At 37.5% G+C, this 19133-nt stretch overlaps 1 protein-coding gene across 9 annotated transcripts in view; it reads right to left on the bottom strand.

Moving 5' to 3' along the window:
- LOC117321768 (NGFI-A-binding protein homolog) overlaps window positions 1-19133 on the bottom strand; it is a 63299-nt gene that overhangs the window by 6292 nt on the left and 37874 nt on the right. For all 9 annotated transcript variants that reach the window (XM_033876288.1, XM_033876289.1, XM_033876295.1 and 6 more), the window contains exons 7-9: window positions 8711-8844; window positions 3798-3873; window positions 1253-1469 (exon numbers count right to left, since the gene is read on the bottom strand). In XM_033876288.1, coding sequence (XP_033732179.1) covers window positions 1253-1469; window positions 3798-3873; window positions 8711-8844 — 427 coding nt within the window. The remainder of the gene's footprint in view (window positions 1-1252; window positions 1470-3797; window positions 3874-8710; window positions 8845-19133) is intronic.

The following is a 19133-nucleotide window of genomic DNA, read 5'->3' as shown; positions in this document are numbered from 1 at the left end:
TATCATCGGTTGTATGCAGAACAAGTGCTTGCATGATAAGATAGTCGAAAATAAGCAATACATAATAACAAAGAAATTAATTAATTGTACATGATAACAATTATTCCTTTATCTAATAAACAATATTGTGCAGTTACAGATAAAAACAAAGTTCATGCGTAAAATAGTCTTTGACATAGACACACGATTTACACACGGGAGTCGCAAATGACAGCATAATATTCTATGAAAACGTTACATATATTATAAGAATATAAATGTATATATTGTACTCATATTATCTATCTTTAAATCCGTTTATATTGTTCTCCAATTTAACAATATTAAACAATAAACAGTCCGGGAAAATTGATCGACCGTACGCGTGCTGATTTTGTATCAAAGGTGAAGGCCGCGGTCAGTGTTTTATCGGCTGCATAATCATGCATTGCCACAATCTTTTGAACAGAGTAAAAACATTCCGCATATCATTGTTACTATTGCATCGTCGTATTCAGAATTTAGGCATATATAGATAAATCAATGACAGACAGGTATTTTTCTTTGCATTTTTCGATGGAAGATATGTAATTTATCGTTTACTTTTTCCTTATTTTTTTCAGGCGGCCTTGTGCATCAAAACAGTAAACAGAACACATTGGTTTGTAGACTAAAACGTGCACATTTTATTCTTAGTTATGTATACCTGAACGTTTTACTTCACCTGAGCACCTGTATAAACAATTGGATGATGCGTAACCGACAGCCGGAAACTAATAATAGGCTCTGTTTACACCGTTACGGGTGATCGGTCACACTCGGTCAATCAGACGAGGCCAGCAAATTTTACCTGAGACAGCATGACGCCTCGATGTTCGACACAAAAATGGAAATTTTGGTATAGTTTAGAAGGGAGGGACCACAAAATATATTCGACACAACCGCAGTATTCGATTCAACAGTGTTCGAGTCATCCGTGCTTAATTTACTAAGATAAAGAAGGGAAAAAATCGGGACCGAACGAAACGTTCGACTCATCCGATGTATTCGATTCAACCGTGTTCGACACAAGTGAGTTTTACTGTACAAAAACTTGGTATAACTCAAATGGCTTCAAAAATGGTTTTATATAAGAAATTTATAAACAATACTGAATTTGCGATTATGAAAAAATATGTCCCATCCTCTGTAACAGATAATATTGATTCCTTAACAACAGTAGAACCTGCCTTCCTCTTGTAATAATTGAATCCCTGACAACAGTAGAACTTACCTTCCTCCTGGAGACGTTTATGTTTCTGTATAATTTCATTCTGTTCTGCGAGGAGCTGTAGCTGGCGGACGTTGGTTTGTTCCAGTTCCGCCTGTAGGGACCTGTTCACCTCCGAGTCCACACTGCCAGCCTCCTTAGCGGTCTGGAGCTGGGCCTTCAGGTCCTCCTGGCGCTGATTTATCAGCAACAACTCCTGGCTAAGGTTTGTTATACGTTCCTGTAACACACGAGTTCTCCTTTAATCTATCCTTGACCATGGCAGGATGGATGGGGCCCCATAGAGGGTATGTATAGTTTATTAGTATAAGATTTACATATGTAGCCCTAATAGTATGGTATTAATAAGTTAAATAGATTGATGAGTCTCCTTCACAGAATAATTAACATTGGTTGGATATTGTTTGATGGGGCCCAACAAAGGGATTTTATCAATGCTTAATATTGCAGTTTCTTTGATTGGGGCTCCAAACAGGGCTTCTTTATCAACGGTCATTAGTGAAGTTTCTTTGTTTGGGGCCCATACAAGGTTTTTATCAAAAAATACGATTGAAGTTTATTGAAAGGGCCCAAAAAGGATTCTGTACATGTGTAAACCAATGTTTCTTATCCAAATTTATTTCATTGGGCTCCGTAAATTGGTTTAAATGTTTGGACCCCAACAAAGGGTACTTGTATTTATTTGAACTCCTTAATGAGGCAGGAAGGTCATTTGGACAACCATTTACAAGGAAGGGGGCACTTGGACAACCCTTTACAAGGAAGGGGCCTTGGACAACCCTTTACAAGGAAGGGGGCCTTGGACAACCCTTTACAAGGAAGGGGGCCTTGGACAACCCTTTACAAGGAAGGGGGCCTTGGACAACCCTTTACAAGGAAGGGGGCCTTGGACAACCCTTTACAAGTGAGGGGGGCCTTGGACAACCCTTTACAAGGAAGGGGGCCTTGGACAACCCTTTACAAGGAAGGGGGCCTTGGACAACCCTTTACAAGGGAGGGGGGCCTTGGACAACCCTTTACAAGGAAGGGGGCCTTGGACAACCCTTTACAAGGAAGGGGGCCTTGGACAACCCTTTACAAGGAAGGGGGCCTTGGACAACCCTTTACAAGGAAGGGGGCACTTGGACAACCCTTTACAAGGAAGGGGGCACTTGGACAACCCTTTACAAGGAAGGGGGCACTTGGACAACCCTTTACAAGGAAGGGGGCACTTGGACAACCCTTTACAAGGAAGGGGGCACTTGGACAACCCTTTACAAGGAAGGGGGCACTTGGACAACCCTTTACAAGGAAGGAGGCACTTGGAAATCCGTTATGAGGGAGGGGGGCACTTGGACAACCCCTAATGAGGGAGAAATGTCACTTGGACAACCCTTTACAAGGAAGGGGGCACTTGGACAACCCTTTACAAGGAAGGGGGCACTTGGACAACCCCTAATGAGGCAGGAAGGTCACTTGGACAACCCTTTATGAGGGAGGAGGGCACTTTGACAACCCCTTATGAGGGAGAAAAGTTACTTGGACAACCCTTTATGAGGGAGGGGGCACTTGGACAACCCCTAATGAGGGAGAAGGGTCACTTGGACAACCCTTTATGAGGGAGAAGGGTCACTTGGACAACCCTTTATGAGGGAGAAGGGTCACTTGGACAACCCTTTACAAGGAAGGGGGCACTTGGACAACCCTTTACAAGGAAGGGGGCACTTGGACAACCCCTAATGAGGCAGGAAGGTCACTTGGACAACCCTTTACAAGGAAGGGGGCACTTGGACAACCCCTAATGAGGGAGAAGGGTCACTTGGACAACCCTTTATGAGGGAGGAAGGCACTTGGACAACCCTTTATGAGGGAGGGGGGCACTTGGACAACCCTTTATGAGGGAGGAAGGCACTTTGACAACCCTTTATGAGGGAGGAGAGCACTTGGACAACCCTTTATGAGGGAGGAAGGCACTTGGACAACCCTTTATGAGGGAGGAAAGGCACTTGGACAACCCTTTATGAGGGAGGAGAGCACTTGGACAACCCTTTATGAGGGAGGAAAGTCACTTTGACAACCCTTTATGAGGGAGAAAAGTTACTTGGACAACCCTTTATGAGGGAGGAAAGTCACTTTGACAACCCTTTATGAGGAAGAAAAGTTACTTGGACAACCCTTTATGAGGGAGGAAAGTCACTTTGACAACCCTTTATGAGGGAGAAAAATTACTTGGACAACCCTTTATGAGGGAGGAAAGTCACTTTGACAACCCTTTATGAGGGAGGAAAGTCACTTTGACAACCCTTTAGGAGGGAGGAAAGTCTTTTTGAAAACCCTTTATGAAGAAGAAGGGGGGGGGGGGGCACTTTGAACCCCTTAATGAGGGAGGAGGGCACTTAGACAACCATTTATGCGGCAGGAAGGTAACTTGGACAACGCTTTACAAGGAATGGGGGTACTTGGAAAACCCTTCATGAAGGAGGAGGGCACTAGAACATCCCTTTATGAAGCAGAAGGGGAGCACTTGGACAATTCTTAACAAGGGATCTGGTAATAACATGTAGCATACCTTTTCTAATTTGATGTATAGGGGATCAAACCGTGTTCGCTTGGCTGAAGTCATGGGGACAACTACATCAGATGCCCTGTAATATCAACAAATTTCTTATCAATAATTCTGGACATTATAGGTCAAATATCGATTAAAATCATTCAAATGTCATCAAGAATATTTCAGCAAAATGTAATTTATCAAAGTAAAAGACAAGATACCTCACACCTACATTATCCTACACTACCTACAGTATATATCTGGAGTTGATACCTCACACCTACATTATCCTACACTACCTACAGTATATATCTGGAGTTGATACCTCACACCTACATTATCCTACTCTACCTACAGTATATACCTGGAGTTGATACCTATATTATCCTACTCTACCTACAGTATATATCTGGAGTTGATACCTCACACCTACATTATCCTACTCTACCTACAGTATATACCTGGAGTTGATACCTCACACCTACATTATCCTACTCTACCTACAGTATATACCTGGAGTTGATACCTACATTATCCTACACTACCTACAGTATATACCTGGAGTTGATACCTACATTATCCTACACTACCTACAGTATATACCTGGAGTTGATACCTACATTATCCTACTCTACCTACAGTATATACCTGGAGTTGATACCTACATTATCCTACTCTACCTACAGTATATACCTGGAGTTGATACCTCACACCTACATTATCCTACTCTACCTACAGTATATACCTGGAGTTGATACCTACATTATCCTACTCTACCTACAGTATATATCTGGAGTTGATACCTACATTATCCTTCTCTACCTACAGTATATACCTGGAGTTGATACCTCACACCTACATTATCCTACTCTACCTACAGTATATACCTTGAGTTGATACCCTACATTATCCTACTCTACCTACAGTATATACCTGGAGTTGATATCTTACACCTTCATTATCCAGCTCAACCTACAGTATATATGATTCCTTTATTCTTTCATATATTCTAATATTGATCTTGTGTTGATATGTGTTTTACCATATAACAACATCCACTGACTGTACTGCAGACCCTATTGCTGGGCGACATCTTAAATTTCTCCCCCCACTCCCATCAAATCATTCCTGAACTTCATCTTCTATCACAACTAACATAATGATGGCTTATAAATGTCGACATTTAATATAAGATTTTATAACAGCAACATTTTCCTGAAGTGATTTTTTCAGACTATTATTTCATATTGCGACTATCATATTGCAACATTAAAACAAACAGCCCATCAACACAAGAGGCCCCATGGGCCTGTATTTTTTACCTGGTGTTCCATGTTTGAGACATGTATACATTCAAACTATCATAAACTAACTTCAGTTAATTAGAGCCAATTTGTCAGTCCCTAAAGGTAGGTCAGCATGGGAATCCATGTAGGTTGGATCTTTACCTTTCTATGATTTCTTAACTGTGAACTACCTGTTGTAATGTCAAGTAAATTAATCATACATTCTCATCGTTATACAAGAGAAATTGACACACAATTCCAATATGATCCCTAAAGTCCTTCCTAAGGAAAAACAAAAACAAACTTGATTTGTCAAAATACGTGCAATGGTTGCCTGTCGGCTACTTTGTTTTCTGAATACACACAAGGGACGAATGGGAACATATGTTTTAATGTCTGAAAATAATCGATTCAGTACTTCTACACTGGACCGATACTGGACAGATGCTGTAAGCTCATTTGCCCTTCGGCCAGGGGAACTAAATATAAAGAACTTTTAAAATCCTATTTATAGAAACATTGACCTTATTTTTAATCCTAGGTGGTTGATACATGAACTGAAAGAGGTGACGGTTGTCAATAACAGTATGCTGTATAATGGCAATCCATGTTTGGAAATCTGACTGCTCCTTTCATCTTCATGATGACTCATGGTGATAATAAATGACTCATGGTGATAATAAATGAAATCTATTAAATGTCACTGATTACACAAAATAATTTGTCAGGAGATGCAAGTGTATGCCATTTACAAAGATAGCAGAATTTATCGTCGATAAATCATTGTCTTTCTATCTTTAAAAATTAACCACTCCTTTGTAATATCTAATATTTTATAATACAAAATATTTCAAATTAAATAAAAAATATTTTATTCTTTGGCATTTTAACATGGATTATTTCTGAAATAAAATCCAAAATCTGAGATTTGCTGAGCAAGGCAACAGTATATAATTTTTCCACACTAAACTCAAGGTACTAATCTCAAATCTAATTATTTAACAAAAGCAGGAAGAAAATTGGTTATTTTGTCATGGAAATAAACTAATTACTTCCATTTTTTAAGACTCTTTTGCAATAGTTAAAACCAGACATGCAGCTTTCTTACTTTTACTAGTAAAGGTCTGCATAGAAGTTAATCTGTAAGGAATGGTTCTGATAATGATATTCTTGGACAGTTAAATTTGTTCAGAAATTTTCCTGTATCAAGAAGCAGTCTCATTTGATAATTTAGCTTTTCACGAGTACTTCAGGAAACTTTCCTTTTTAAGAATCTAATCTCTTATGAACATTTCTGATAAGAACAAGGTATCACTTATCCTCTTTATTGGTTTCTTAAGTCCAGGGACTGTTTTGTAATTTTCAATAATAATGACATTGACATCTACCTTTCGCAGTTGTGTTTGGTCAGTCCACTTGAACTTGTGATATTGTACAGAAATAGTGATCTGGACCGAGGGATCTATCTATCCCAAGCTAGCTGGGTCTGTAGCAAGGGAAGCATTATTTCAAGTTGAGTTTACTGGTCCAAAGTAACTTTGGTCATTGGCAGTAACCCTGATGTTCATAGTAACAGTAACCCTGATGTTTATAGTAACAGTAACCCTGATGTTCATAGCAACAGTAACCCTAATGTTCATAGCAACAGTAACCCTATGTTCATAGTAACAGTAACCCTGATGTTTATAGTAACAGTAACCCTGATGTTTATAGTAACAGTAACCCTGATGTTCATAGTAACAGTAACCCTGATGTTTATAGTAACAGTAACCCTGATGTTCATAGCAACAGTAACCCTAATGTTCATAGTAACAGTAACCCTAATGTTCATAGTAACAGTAACCCTGATGTTCATAGTAACAGTAACCCTGATGTTCATAGTAACAGTAACCCTGATGTTCATAGTAACAGTAACCCTGATGTTCATAGTAACAGTAACCCTGATGTTCATAGTAACAGTAACCCTGATGTTTATAGTAACAGTAACCCTGATGTTCATAGTAACAGTAACCCTGATGTTCATAGTAACAGTAACCCTGATGTTCATTGTAACAGTTACCCTGATGTTCATTGTAACAGTTACCCTGATGTTCATAGTAACAGTAACCCTGATGTTTATAGTAACAGTAACCCTGATGTTTATAGTATCAGTAACCCTGATGTTCATAGTAACAGTAACCCTGATGTTCATAGTATCAGTAACCCTGATGTCCATAGTAACAGTAACCCTGATGTTTATAGTAACAGTTACCCTGATGTCCATAGCAACAGCAACCCTGATGTTCATAGTAACAGTAACCCTGATGTTCATAGTATCAGTAACCCCGATGCTCATAGTATCAGTAACCCTGATGCTCAACCTTTGGAACTGAAAAGAAATCCCAGACAAGCACTCCCAATAAGAAACAGTGTGAAGTTTGATTGGTCCACCTAGAAATGGTGATGCTGTTTGATGGACAGATCGATAGAAACATTACAATACTAGTGTTACAATATCCCCTTCCATCTAAAAACTTTCTTATTGGACAGTGAAATATGCTAGGAATATTTCCTCCTTAAAATGTGGCATTTATATCAATCTTGCACTTTCTACTTATTTAAACATGTATAATAAATAAAACCTTTGGAGTACTGGAAACCACTATTTTTAAATAGTACTGGAAACCACCATTTTTCAATATTTACCTGGAATGGCCTTTGGAGTACTTAAAAACCACTATTTCTTAAATATTTTTACCGAGAATGGCCTTTGGAGTACTGGAAACCACCATTTTTAGATATGTACCTGGAATGGCCTTTGGAGTACTGGAAACCACCATTTTAAATATTTACCTGGAATGGCCTTTGGAGTACTGGAAACCACCATTTTTAGATATGTACCTGGAATGGCCTTTGGAGTACTGAAAACAACCATTTTAAATATTTACCTGGAATGGCCTTTGGAGTACTGAAAACAACCATTTTTAAATATTTACCTGGAATGGCCTTTGGAGTACTGAAAACCACCATTTTTAAATATTTACCTGGAATGGCCTTTGGAGTACTTAAAACCACTATTTCTTAAATATTTTTATGGAGAATGGCCTTTGGAGTACTGGAAACCACCATTTTTAGATATGTACCTGGAATGGCCTTTGGAGTACTGAAAACCACCATTTTTAGATATGTACCTGGAATGGCCTTTGGAGTACTGAAAACAACCATTTTAAATATTTACCTGGAATGGCCTTATGAGTACTGAAAACCACTATTTTTAAATATTTACCTGGAATGGCCTTTGGAGTACTGAAAACAACCATTTTAAATATTTACCTGGAATGGCCTTTGGAGTACTGAAAACAACCATTTTAAATATTTACCTGGAATGGCCTTTGGAGTACTGAAAACAACCATTTTTAAATATTTACCTGGAATGGCCTTTGGAGTACTGGAAACCACCATTTTTAAATATTTACCTGGAATGGCCTTTGGAGTACTGAAAACCACCATTTTTAAATATTTACCTGGAATGGCCTTTGGAGTACTGGAAACCACCATTTTAAATATTTACCTGGAATGGCCTTTGGAGTACTGAAAACAACCATTTTTAAATATTTACCTGGAATGGCCTTTGGAGTACTGGAAACCACCATTTTAAATATTTACCTGGAATGGCCTTTGGAGTACTGGTAACCACTATTTTTCACTATCTGTCTAGCCAATGGAAACAAATCTTCTCGTCGAGTCAATAGAGCGACACGATGACGACAAAGTTGGGCTGATGCTTCATTCACTGAGATCTGTAATAGATAAAAAAAAGATGGATGAAGATTGAGAGTACTTATGTTTATATTAATTACCATGTATAAGGACTACTGATAGATTTGACTTAAATGAAATATAGAAAACACGTTCAAGACACGTAAAACAATGTTTTCTTTAGAGAAAACAAAAACATTTTTAAAATACAGGTAAACCACACATAGATTCTAATAACAATTGAACCTAATTCAGTTTACAACAGTTATGAAACAATTTGTGTAAATTTATGTTTGTTTTTTCAATAAACATTTAAACATTATGATTTTTAAATTGGCAATTGACGATAGATGTACACTTAAATCTATCAAGTTTTAAAACTAGCAATACCTACTTATTTTATGCAGGATACAGCACTACACCGTAACTATATTGGTTTTAAGAATACTGAAATATATTGCTTTCTCCTACACCACAGTGTACCACCTATAACTGCCATATCATGACAGTTCAGTGACTATGATATAGGATATTTCCTATACACTGTACAGATTCTAATTTAACTTTAATTAAATCATTCATTACTGAAAGAGTCTGTGGTGGGTCATATGGATAGTGCTCTGTGTTCTGTGGTGAGCATTAGTGCTCTGTGTTCTGTGGTGAGCAATAGTGCTCTGTTCTGTGGTGAGCATATAATTAGTGCACTGTGTTCTGTGGTGAGCATTAGTGCTCTGTTCTGTGGTGAGCATTAGTGCTCTGTGTTCTGTGGTGAGCAATAGTGCTCTGTTCTGTGGTGAGCATTAGTGCTCTGTGTTCTGTGGTGAGCATTAGTGCTCTGTTCTGTGGTGAGCAATAGTGCTCTGTGTTTTGTTGTGAGCAATAGTGCTCTGTTCTGTGGTGAGCATTAGTGCTCTGTTCTGTGGTGAGCATTAGTGCTCTGTGTTATGTGGTAAGCATTATTGATCTGTTCTGTGGTGAGCAATAGTGCTCTGTTCTGTGGTGAGCATAAGTGCTGTGTTCTGTGGTGAGCATTAGTGCTCTGTTCGGTGGTGAGCATTAGTGCTCTGTGTTCTGTGGTGAGCATTAGTGCTCTGTGTCCTGTGGTGAGCAATAGTGCTCTGTGTTCTGTGGTGAGCATTAGTGCTCTGTGTTCTGTGGTGAGCAATAGTGCTCTGTGTTCTGTGGTGAGCATTAGTGCTCTGTTCTGTGATGAGCATTAGTGCTCTGTTCTGTTGTGAACATTAGTGCTCTGTTCTGTGGTGAGCAATAGTGCTCTGTTCTGTGGTGAGCATTAGTGCTCTGTTCTGTGGTGAGCAGCAGTGCTCTGTGTTCTGTGGTGAGCATTAGTGCTCTGTTCTGTGGTGAACATTAGTGCTCTGTTCTGTGGTGAGCAATAGTGCTCTGTTCTGTGGCGAGCATTAGTGCTCTGTTCTGTGGTGAGCCCTAGTGCTTAATGTTCTGTGGTGAGCATTAGTTCTCTGTGTTCTGTGGTGAGCAAAAGTGCTCTGTTCTGTGGCGAGCATTAGTGCTCTGTTCTGTGGTGAGCCCTAGTGCTTAATGTTCTGTGGTGAGCATTAGTTCTCTGTGTTCTGTGGTGAGCAAAAGTGCTCTGTTCTGTGGTGAGCATTAGTGCTCTATTCTGTGATGAGCATTAGTGCTCTGTTCTGTGATGAGCATTAGTGCTCTGTGTTTTGTGGTGAGCATTAGTGCTCTGTTCTGTGGTGAACATTAGTGCTCTGTTCTGTGGTGAGCAATAGTGCTCTGTTCTGTGGTGAGCATTAGTGCTCTGTTCTGTGGTGAACATTAGTGCTCTATTCTTTGATGAGCATTAGTGCTCTGTTCTGTGATGATCATTAGTGCTCTGTTCTGTGGTGAACATTAGTGCTCTGTGTTCTGTGGTGAGCATTAGTGCTCTGTGTTCTGTGGTGAGCAATAGTGCTCTGTGTTCTGTGGTGAGCATTAGTGCTCTGTTCTGTGATGAGCATTAGTGCTCTGTTCTGTTGTGAACATTAGTGCTCTGTTCTGTGGTGAGCAATAGTGCTCTGTTCTGTGGTGAGCATTAGTGCTCAGTTCTGTTGTGAGCATCAGTGCTCTGTGTTCTGTGGTGAGCATTAGTGCTCTGTTCTGTGATGAGCAATAGTGCTCTGTTCTGTGGTGAGCAGCAGTGCTCTGTGTTCTGTGGTGAGCATTAGTGCTCTGTTCTGTGGTGAACATTAGTGCTCTGTTCTGTGGTGAGCAATAGTGCTCTGTTCTGTGGCGAGCATTAGTGCTCTGTTCTGTGGTGAGCCCTAGTGCTTAATGTTCTGTGGTGAGCATTAGTTCTCTGTGTTCTGTGGTGAGCAAAAGTGCTCTGTTCTGTGGCGAGCATTAGTGCTCTGTTCTGTGGTGAGCCCTAGTGCTTAATGTTCTGTGGTGAGCATTAGTTCTCTGTGTTCTGTGGTGAGCAAAAGTGCTCTGTTCTGTGGTGAGCATTAGTGCTCTATTCTGTGATGAGCATTAGTGCTCTGTTCTGTGATGAGCATTAGTGCTCTGTGTTTTGTGGTGAGCATTAGTGCTCTGTTCTGTGGTGAACATTAGTGCTCTGTTCTGTGGTGAGCAATAGTGCTCTGTTCTGTGGTGAGCATTAGTGCTCTGTTCTGTGGTGAACATTAGTGCTCTATTCTGTGATGAGCATTAGTGCTCTGTTCTGTGATGAGCATTAGTGCTCTGTTCTGTGGTGAACATTAGTGCTCTGTTCTGTGGCGAGCATTAGTGCTCTGTTCTGTGGTGAGCCCTAGTGCTTAATGTTCTGTGGTGAGCATTAGTTCTCTGTGTTCTGTGGTGCGCAATAGTGCTCTGTTCTGTGGTGAGCATTAGTGCTCTATTCTGTGATGAGCATTAGTGCTCTGTTCTGTGATGAGCATTAGTGCTCTGTTCTGTGATGAGCATTAGTGCTCTATTTTGTGATGAGCAATAGTGTCCTGTTCTGTGGTGAGCATTAGTGCTCTGTGTTCTGTGGTTAGCAATAGTGCTCTGTTCTGTGATGAGCATTAGTGATCTGTGTTCTGTGGTGAGCATTAGTGCTCTGTTCTGTGGTGAGCAATAGTGTCCTGTTCTGTGGTGAGCAATAGTGTCCTGTTCTGTGGTGAGCATTAGTGCTCTGTGTTCTGTGGTTAGCAATAGTGCTCTGTTCTGTGATGAGCATTAGTGATCTGTGTTCTGTGGTGAGCATTAGTGCTCTGTTCTGTGGTGAGCAATAGTGTCCTGTTCTGTGGTGAGCATTAGTGCTCTGTGTTCTGTGGTTAGCAATAGTGCTCTGTTCTGTGATGAGCATTAGTGCTCTGTTCTGTGGTGAGCATTAGTGCTCTGTTCTGTGGTGAGCCCTAGTGCTCTGTGTTCTGTGTTGAGCTCTAGTGCTCTGTGTTCTATAACCAACAAACAAGAGTAATCAAGATTATTCCACCCTTAGATCTATCCTTATTATAATAACCAATAATTGTTGGTATGGATACAGCGTCAAATAACATAAACTTATCTGGAAAATAACTTTTCAGTGTCAGTATTCAGTATATATACTCGCTACTTCTGACAAAACATTATCAAAAAGACCTTATATTATAAGCAATGCACACCAGACTATAATGACAGTTACAATGTAACAGTTTCTTTTACAATATTTCAATTTCTACTCAAGTTGGACTCAATGAAACTACCAAACTTAATCTGTTTCATTTGCTCATGAATTTGACCAGATTAACAATGATCAGTGCGTATGAATACATGGTTAAAATCCTTCCGCGGAACGATTTCACTTTTTCTACATTGTTGTTATAAACATGGAATAATTATTTGTATTTTATGAAAGACCATATATGCTAAATACTTTTATTTTGACAAAATAATGCTGTTTTTAATCCTAACATTGCAGACTATTTTACTCGACTGACTAGACATGCACAATCCGGAACTCCTCAGGCTTTTCCGCATTTGGACTTGCACAAGCTTCGAGACATTAATATCTAGACTGAGTCTAAACAGTTTCTTTAACAATGTAACAGTTCCTTTAACAATGTAACAGTTCCTTAAACAATATAATAGTTTCTCATGTAGGATTACCTAGATGCACTAAAGTTTTATAGTTTTATATTAAATTCATAATATTCATTTAAGATTGAAATAATCAACACAAATATTAAATTCTAAAGTCAATGAATAAATCATGAGTATTTCTTCTGTGTGTCAGTCAGTTGCTGCTCCAACTAATAGTATACTCTCACCAACATACATGTATTAGTGACACATCCTGCCACTTTATCTCCCCATCATCATGCTAATTTATACTGACAACATCTGTTATTGTTTAAATAGCACCAATATATATACAGATACTGTTCTTATCTTCTTAACTATGGTCAAGCCGAAAAGAAATGATCCAGAAATATAAGGTTATCCCGCATGTAATATGTAAACTAGCTGCATCAAAATATTTCACTTACAATCAATAACAATGGAATTAATACAAATTAATATTTATATTGTGTTTTATATACATCATTAAGAGATGATAATGATAATATATACCAATTATATAATTTATATCGAAATTGAAATATATCAAACTAGCGAATATATTTGCATAATAATTGCTGCTAACAGATTAGACCAAACTAATAAAAGTATATTTGGCACAAAGAAACACAGCTTTCTTTGTGGCTTCAAACTAAGATTTGAATTTGAAAACATCTCAAGACACAGAAAAGATCATACATGCTTAAGAACAAGAGAAGTTTGAGTACTTTCTACTGTAACAGACAAGATGCTAACTCGTAGCCCTGTCTCCACACGTATGATTGTACTTGTAATGTTTGGACAGGCATACTACAGAAACCAGTTTTCACTAGATTGCAAATAATCTTATGATTTATTCTGAAATATTTCAGCCCCTCCCCAAGTGTAAAATTTTAGTTCTGAAGCTTGAGGAGGGTTTATTTGTGAATCACATTTTGATTACTGTTAATTGATGATTCTGTAAAATCTAAGAAAGGGCCTATTTTTTAACACAGTCTTATTCGTGGATAGGACCAAAGTTAATTGCAATGTCAAGTAGAGAAATGAGGACTCTTTTAGTATGGGATTAATTATCTCACCATAATTATAATCCTGACATGCATACATCAGACAACTTAAGTTACATCACAAGGAGTTATGGTCATCTCAAACGAAGGGTTAATGTTACGATTTTATTTTGTATCGTCCACTAACATTTTTTAAATCTCAAACGAAGGGTTTATGTTACGATTTTATCTTGTATTGTCCATTCACACTTGTTAAATCTCAAACGAAGGGTTAATGTTACGATTTTATTTTGTATTGTCCACCATCATTTGTTAAATCTCAAACCAAGGGTTTATGTTATGATTTTATTTTGTATTGTCCACCAACATTTGTTAAATCTCAAACCAAGGGTTTATGTTACGATTTTATTTTGTATTGTCCACCAACATTTATTAAATCTCAAACCAAGGGTTTATGTTACGATTTTATTTTGTATTGTCCACCAACATTTGTTAAATCTCAAACCAAGGGTTTATGTTACGATTTTATTTTGTATTGTCCACCATCATTTGTTAAATCTCTAAACTGAACTGAGGGTTAATGACACAATTTCTCAGCAGATAGAAAACATCAACTCCCACCAAGAAATAGAGAAACAAATCAGATTTTTTTTTTTTTTCGAACATATCCCACATCAATATATAATGTCACCTAATAAGGCTCACATAATTCTAGAGATTTACTCAACCAACCTGTTCTAATAGCACTATGAATAAAGAGTAAAAACACATAAAAATTGGTATAATGACTTTTTGTGTCCCCTCTGTTAACCAAGCATGTAAGTAGACTTATATTATCATCAGGTAGACATCATTTACAACATCAGATAAAAAAAAAAAAAATATGGTGACATGACTTGGTATAACTACACCAGATTTTTTTTCAAAATCTATCTTACAGTCCCACAGATTTCCTTTACATGCTTTTCTAAGATTAAGGTTGAACACTTCAGAGTCTTAGAGCTTGCATCACTTCTGATTAACTTTCATTTCTGATTTCAGCAGAAAATACTTTTCATACTGGGTTATGCTAAAGCAGAGTAATGTCCCCTACCAACCCCTGATAAAAATAGACCTTGATCCAACTACCCTGAAAGTCGAACTTATCCGGGATATCATTGTCCTTTTTTCGTTGTTGTAAGTTTGATCGTTCCCTGAAGGAATGAAGCCACTGGAGCGCTGACAAACTTTGGTGTTACTTCATACTTACACCGCATATGGAGATGAAACCAATAGTCAGAGAAATCAAACTATCACCAGAGAATGTGTCAAACAAATCAAACTATCACCAGAGAACATGTAAAACAAATCAAACTATCACCAGAGAATGTGTCAAACAAATCAAACTACCACCAGAGAATGTGTCAAACAAATCAAACTATCACAAGAGAATGTGTCAAACAAATCAAACTATCACCAGAGAATGTGTCTAACAAATCAAACAGAATGTGTCAAACAAATCAAACTATCACCAGAGAATGTGTCAAACAAATCAAACTATCACAAGAGAATGTGTCAAACAAATCAAACTATCACCAGAGAACATGTAAAACAAATCAAACTATCACCAGAGAATGTGTCAAACAAATCAAACTATCACCAGAGAATGTGTCAAACAAATCAAACTATCACCAGAGAATGTGTCAAACAAATCAAACTATCACCAGAGAACGTGTCAAACAAATCAAACTATCACAAGAGAATGTGTCAAACAAATCAAACTATCACAAGAGAATGTGTCAAACAAATCAAACTATCACCAGAGAACATGTAAAACAAATCAAACTATCACCAGAGAATGTGTCAAACAAATCAAACTATCACCAGAGAACGTGTCAAACAAATCAAACTATCACCAGAGAATGTGTCAAACAAATCAAACTATCACCAGAGAACGTGTAAAACAAATCAAACTATCAACAGAGAACGTGTCAAACAAATCAAACTATCACCAGAGAATGTGTCAAACAAATCAAACTATCACCAGAGAACATGTCAAACAAATCAAACTATCACCAGAGAACATGTCAAACAAATCAAACTATCACCAGAGAACGTGTCAAACAAATCAAACTATCACCAGAGAACGTGTCAAACAAATCAAACAGAATGTGTCAAACAAATCAAACTTTCACCAGAGAACATGTCAAACAAATCAAACTATCACCAGAGAATGTGTCAAACAAATCAAACTATCACCAGAGAACGTGTCAAACAAATCAAACAGAATGTGTCAAACAAATCAAACTATCACCAGAGAACGTGTCAAACAAATCAAACTATCACAAGAGAATGTGTCAAACAAATCAAACTATCACCAGAGAATGTGTCAAACAAATCAAACTATCACAAGAGAATGTGTCAAACAAATCAAACTATCACCAGAGAATGTGTCGAACAAATCAAACTATCACCAGAGAACGTGTCAAACAAATCAAACTATCACCAGAGAACATGTCAAACAAATCAAACTATCACCAGAGAATGTGTCAAACAGATCAAACTATCACAAGAGAATGTGTCAAACAAATCAAATTTAACCTCGCAAAGGTGTCAAACATTGCCTAGAAAGGTGTCAAAAAAACGAAAGTAAATTACGAACTCCGAGAAATATCTTAAACAGATTCACATTTGAAGGAGGTGTGGTGTTTTTAAAGGAAGGAGATATTTGTATGACAGACTGGTACTGGGCGATTACATCATACAAATTGTACCAATTTTCTATGTACATGACTGCACAAAGCTACATTTTAAGATATGTATATAGATTTTGAATAAAAGTTTCTTTGATGAAGAAGAAGCATAACAAAGAAATAAAAAATTCCAGACATACAAAAAATTGGAATAGGTTTCTGCACTATTAAACAAAATCATTGAAGCAACTAAAGTTATAAAACCTAGCACAACCATGATAATTTTTTGTAAGACTGGCAATGAAAGCAAGCTAGAAGTCATGTACAAACTCGTGGGAAAAGTAGATAAAATCAGCTATATATAAACCCACTTTGTATATTACGAAATATGTTAAATAAATTGTGCCAGGCGAGCACCAGTAATACTGTCAATTGCTGATTATCATTTATTTATTTAGAGTTGACAACTAGTCATATCAAAGACATGGTTCATAGATGAAATGGCCATTATTGGGACAACTGGGAAATGTTATAACTTGGACACACTCACATGACACTCGTCTTGCCCATTTCATTCCCTTAATAAGAGGCCCAATGGGCCTGCATTGCTCACCTAGCATTTACTTCTTTGATGATTCTTTGCCTTTCAGATAACCAAAAGAACTCGTTTCTGTGTTTTAAAACAAGAGGTCCATAGGGCATGCCTACTCACCTGAATATTTAAGTAATTGTGGCAAAGTACTATATTATGAAAATTACATTACAAATACCTTTCCCATCTTTTGGGATTCGCCTCTCTTTACCATTTATAAAAGTCAACACTTTCCTTTAACTAATAAGAAAATTCAAAGCAAACTATAACACCGATGGATAAGCAAGGCCAGAGCATGTCGCTATACATTCCCAACAATCATCAAGAAGCCACTTGCCCATATCGCAGAGGTTCAGGTTGGCATTTGACATATGGAGTTCAAAAACAAGAGATAATATAGCGATCTTGGCGCCCACCATTGAATGATCTTGATTAGTCCTATTAAAGACTGATCTTTTTTTCTACTTTTCTCTTCTGTCCCTTCTTCCTCTTAATCATTTGATAACATGGAAAACTTACATATGAAGTCTAAGAAAGATCCAAGAAGAACTGTCTGAAATACATTAATAACAAATTTCAACCGTCAAAGTCTAAGATGGCCACCTGTAATTACCAATTCTGTTTTTCCAATCAAACACAAAATTGAAAGGGCACAACAAGGGACCAAGGGGAGCCTACATGTGAAGTTTGAAAAAAATCCCTCCAGTACTTCTCAAGAAACTGTGATAACAATGAACGTTTACAGACAGATGATTGGCCATTTGAAAAGCCCACCATCTGATGTTTGTGGGGGAAAAAATTGCAAGTTTGAAGCAAAATAAACATTATGCACCCTGATGTGCCTTGTTTCCTTCCATTTCCATATATCAGTATAATAATACCCTTTTGAAAGGTTTGATTTGGTCGATTTAATCCAGGGTCATTCTCAAAGAACTGAGATCAACTTTGTCCCTGACCTTTGAATCCAAATGACCTTGACTTTTGATCCAGTGACCTTGATCGTTGGTAAGTTGACATCTTGTTTAATTCCAACCAACCCTGCTTCAAATTGTCATGACAAAATGTTTATGTGAAAACAAAAAATTGAAATTTGACCTTGACATTTTACTTTGCACCCAGTAACCATGACCAGAAGTGTCTATATATGGACACACTGCATGTGATAGCAATCAATATAGGTTAGAGACCTCGTGTGTTATTAGGGTAGCAGCAGACCATCAATAGTTTTCCCTATGTTACCCGTCTCATACATTTAGGATCTGTAATGAAGTTTTCATTTCACATGAGATCTTATCAAACAAGTGGCAAACAAAAATACAACTTCCAGATGAGTTTCAAAGAATTTCAAATAAGATGAAATAAAAAAAATATTTTTGGTCACATAATTCAGAGAACTTACATTTATACAAGTTTTAAGTCAAGATCAAATAAAGGCAGCCATTTTTTATGTAATTTTCAATTCATGATATAACATAATTGTCTATATTATCACATCAAAATCATTTCTGACTGATGCAGCCAATGGAAAACATTCCAGATCATTATACTCATAACTTATGCAAAAATATTGCATGGGAGAAGTGGTCCACTATCATGAAAGATATATTTTCTTATTCAATTTTTTTCTATCTTCGTACAAAGAAGAAGAAAAAGAAAAAACCCTGAAAAACAACAACCACTATAGTATCTTTTGACATTATGTATAACTATGAAATATTTCTATATAGCTTGAAAGTAAGTTACTTTACAGTTTATTAGATCCATTTAACCATATCTATTCCCTAAACAGTCCTACATGTTACAATTTCACAATAAAACATCTACCTTACGACATCTTGGCTCGCTATATGACAACAGTTTGCTATTTTTTGCTGTCACTTCTGCATTTCGTTTTTTTATCTAGTCACTTTTAAATTTGTTTTTTTTTATCTAAGTACCAAAAAGTGAGTAATTATAAAAATGCACTGTGAATGTTCCAATTCAGGACGACTGCATCAGATTTCCCAGGAGTG

The sequence above is a fragment of the Pecten maximus genome, chromosome 2, assembly GCF_902652985.1.
Source record: "Pecten maximus chromosome 2, xPecMax1.1, whole genome shotgun sequence".
Lineage (NCBI taxonomy): Eukaryota > Metazoa > Mollusca > Bivalvia > Pectinida > Pectinidae > Pecten > Pecten maximus.
Note: the sequence above shows the minus strand (reverse complement) of the source record. Positions and strands in the feature narration are given on the sequence as shown.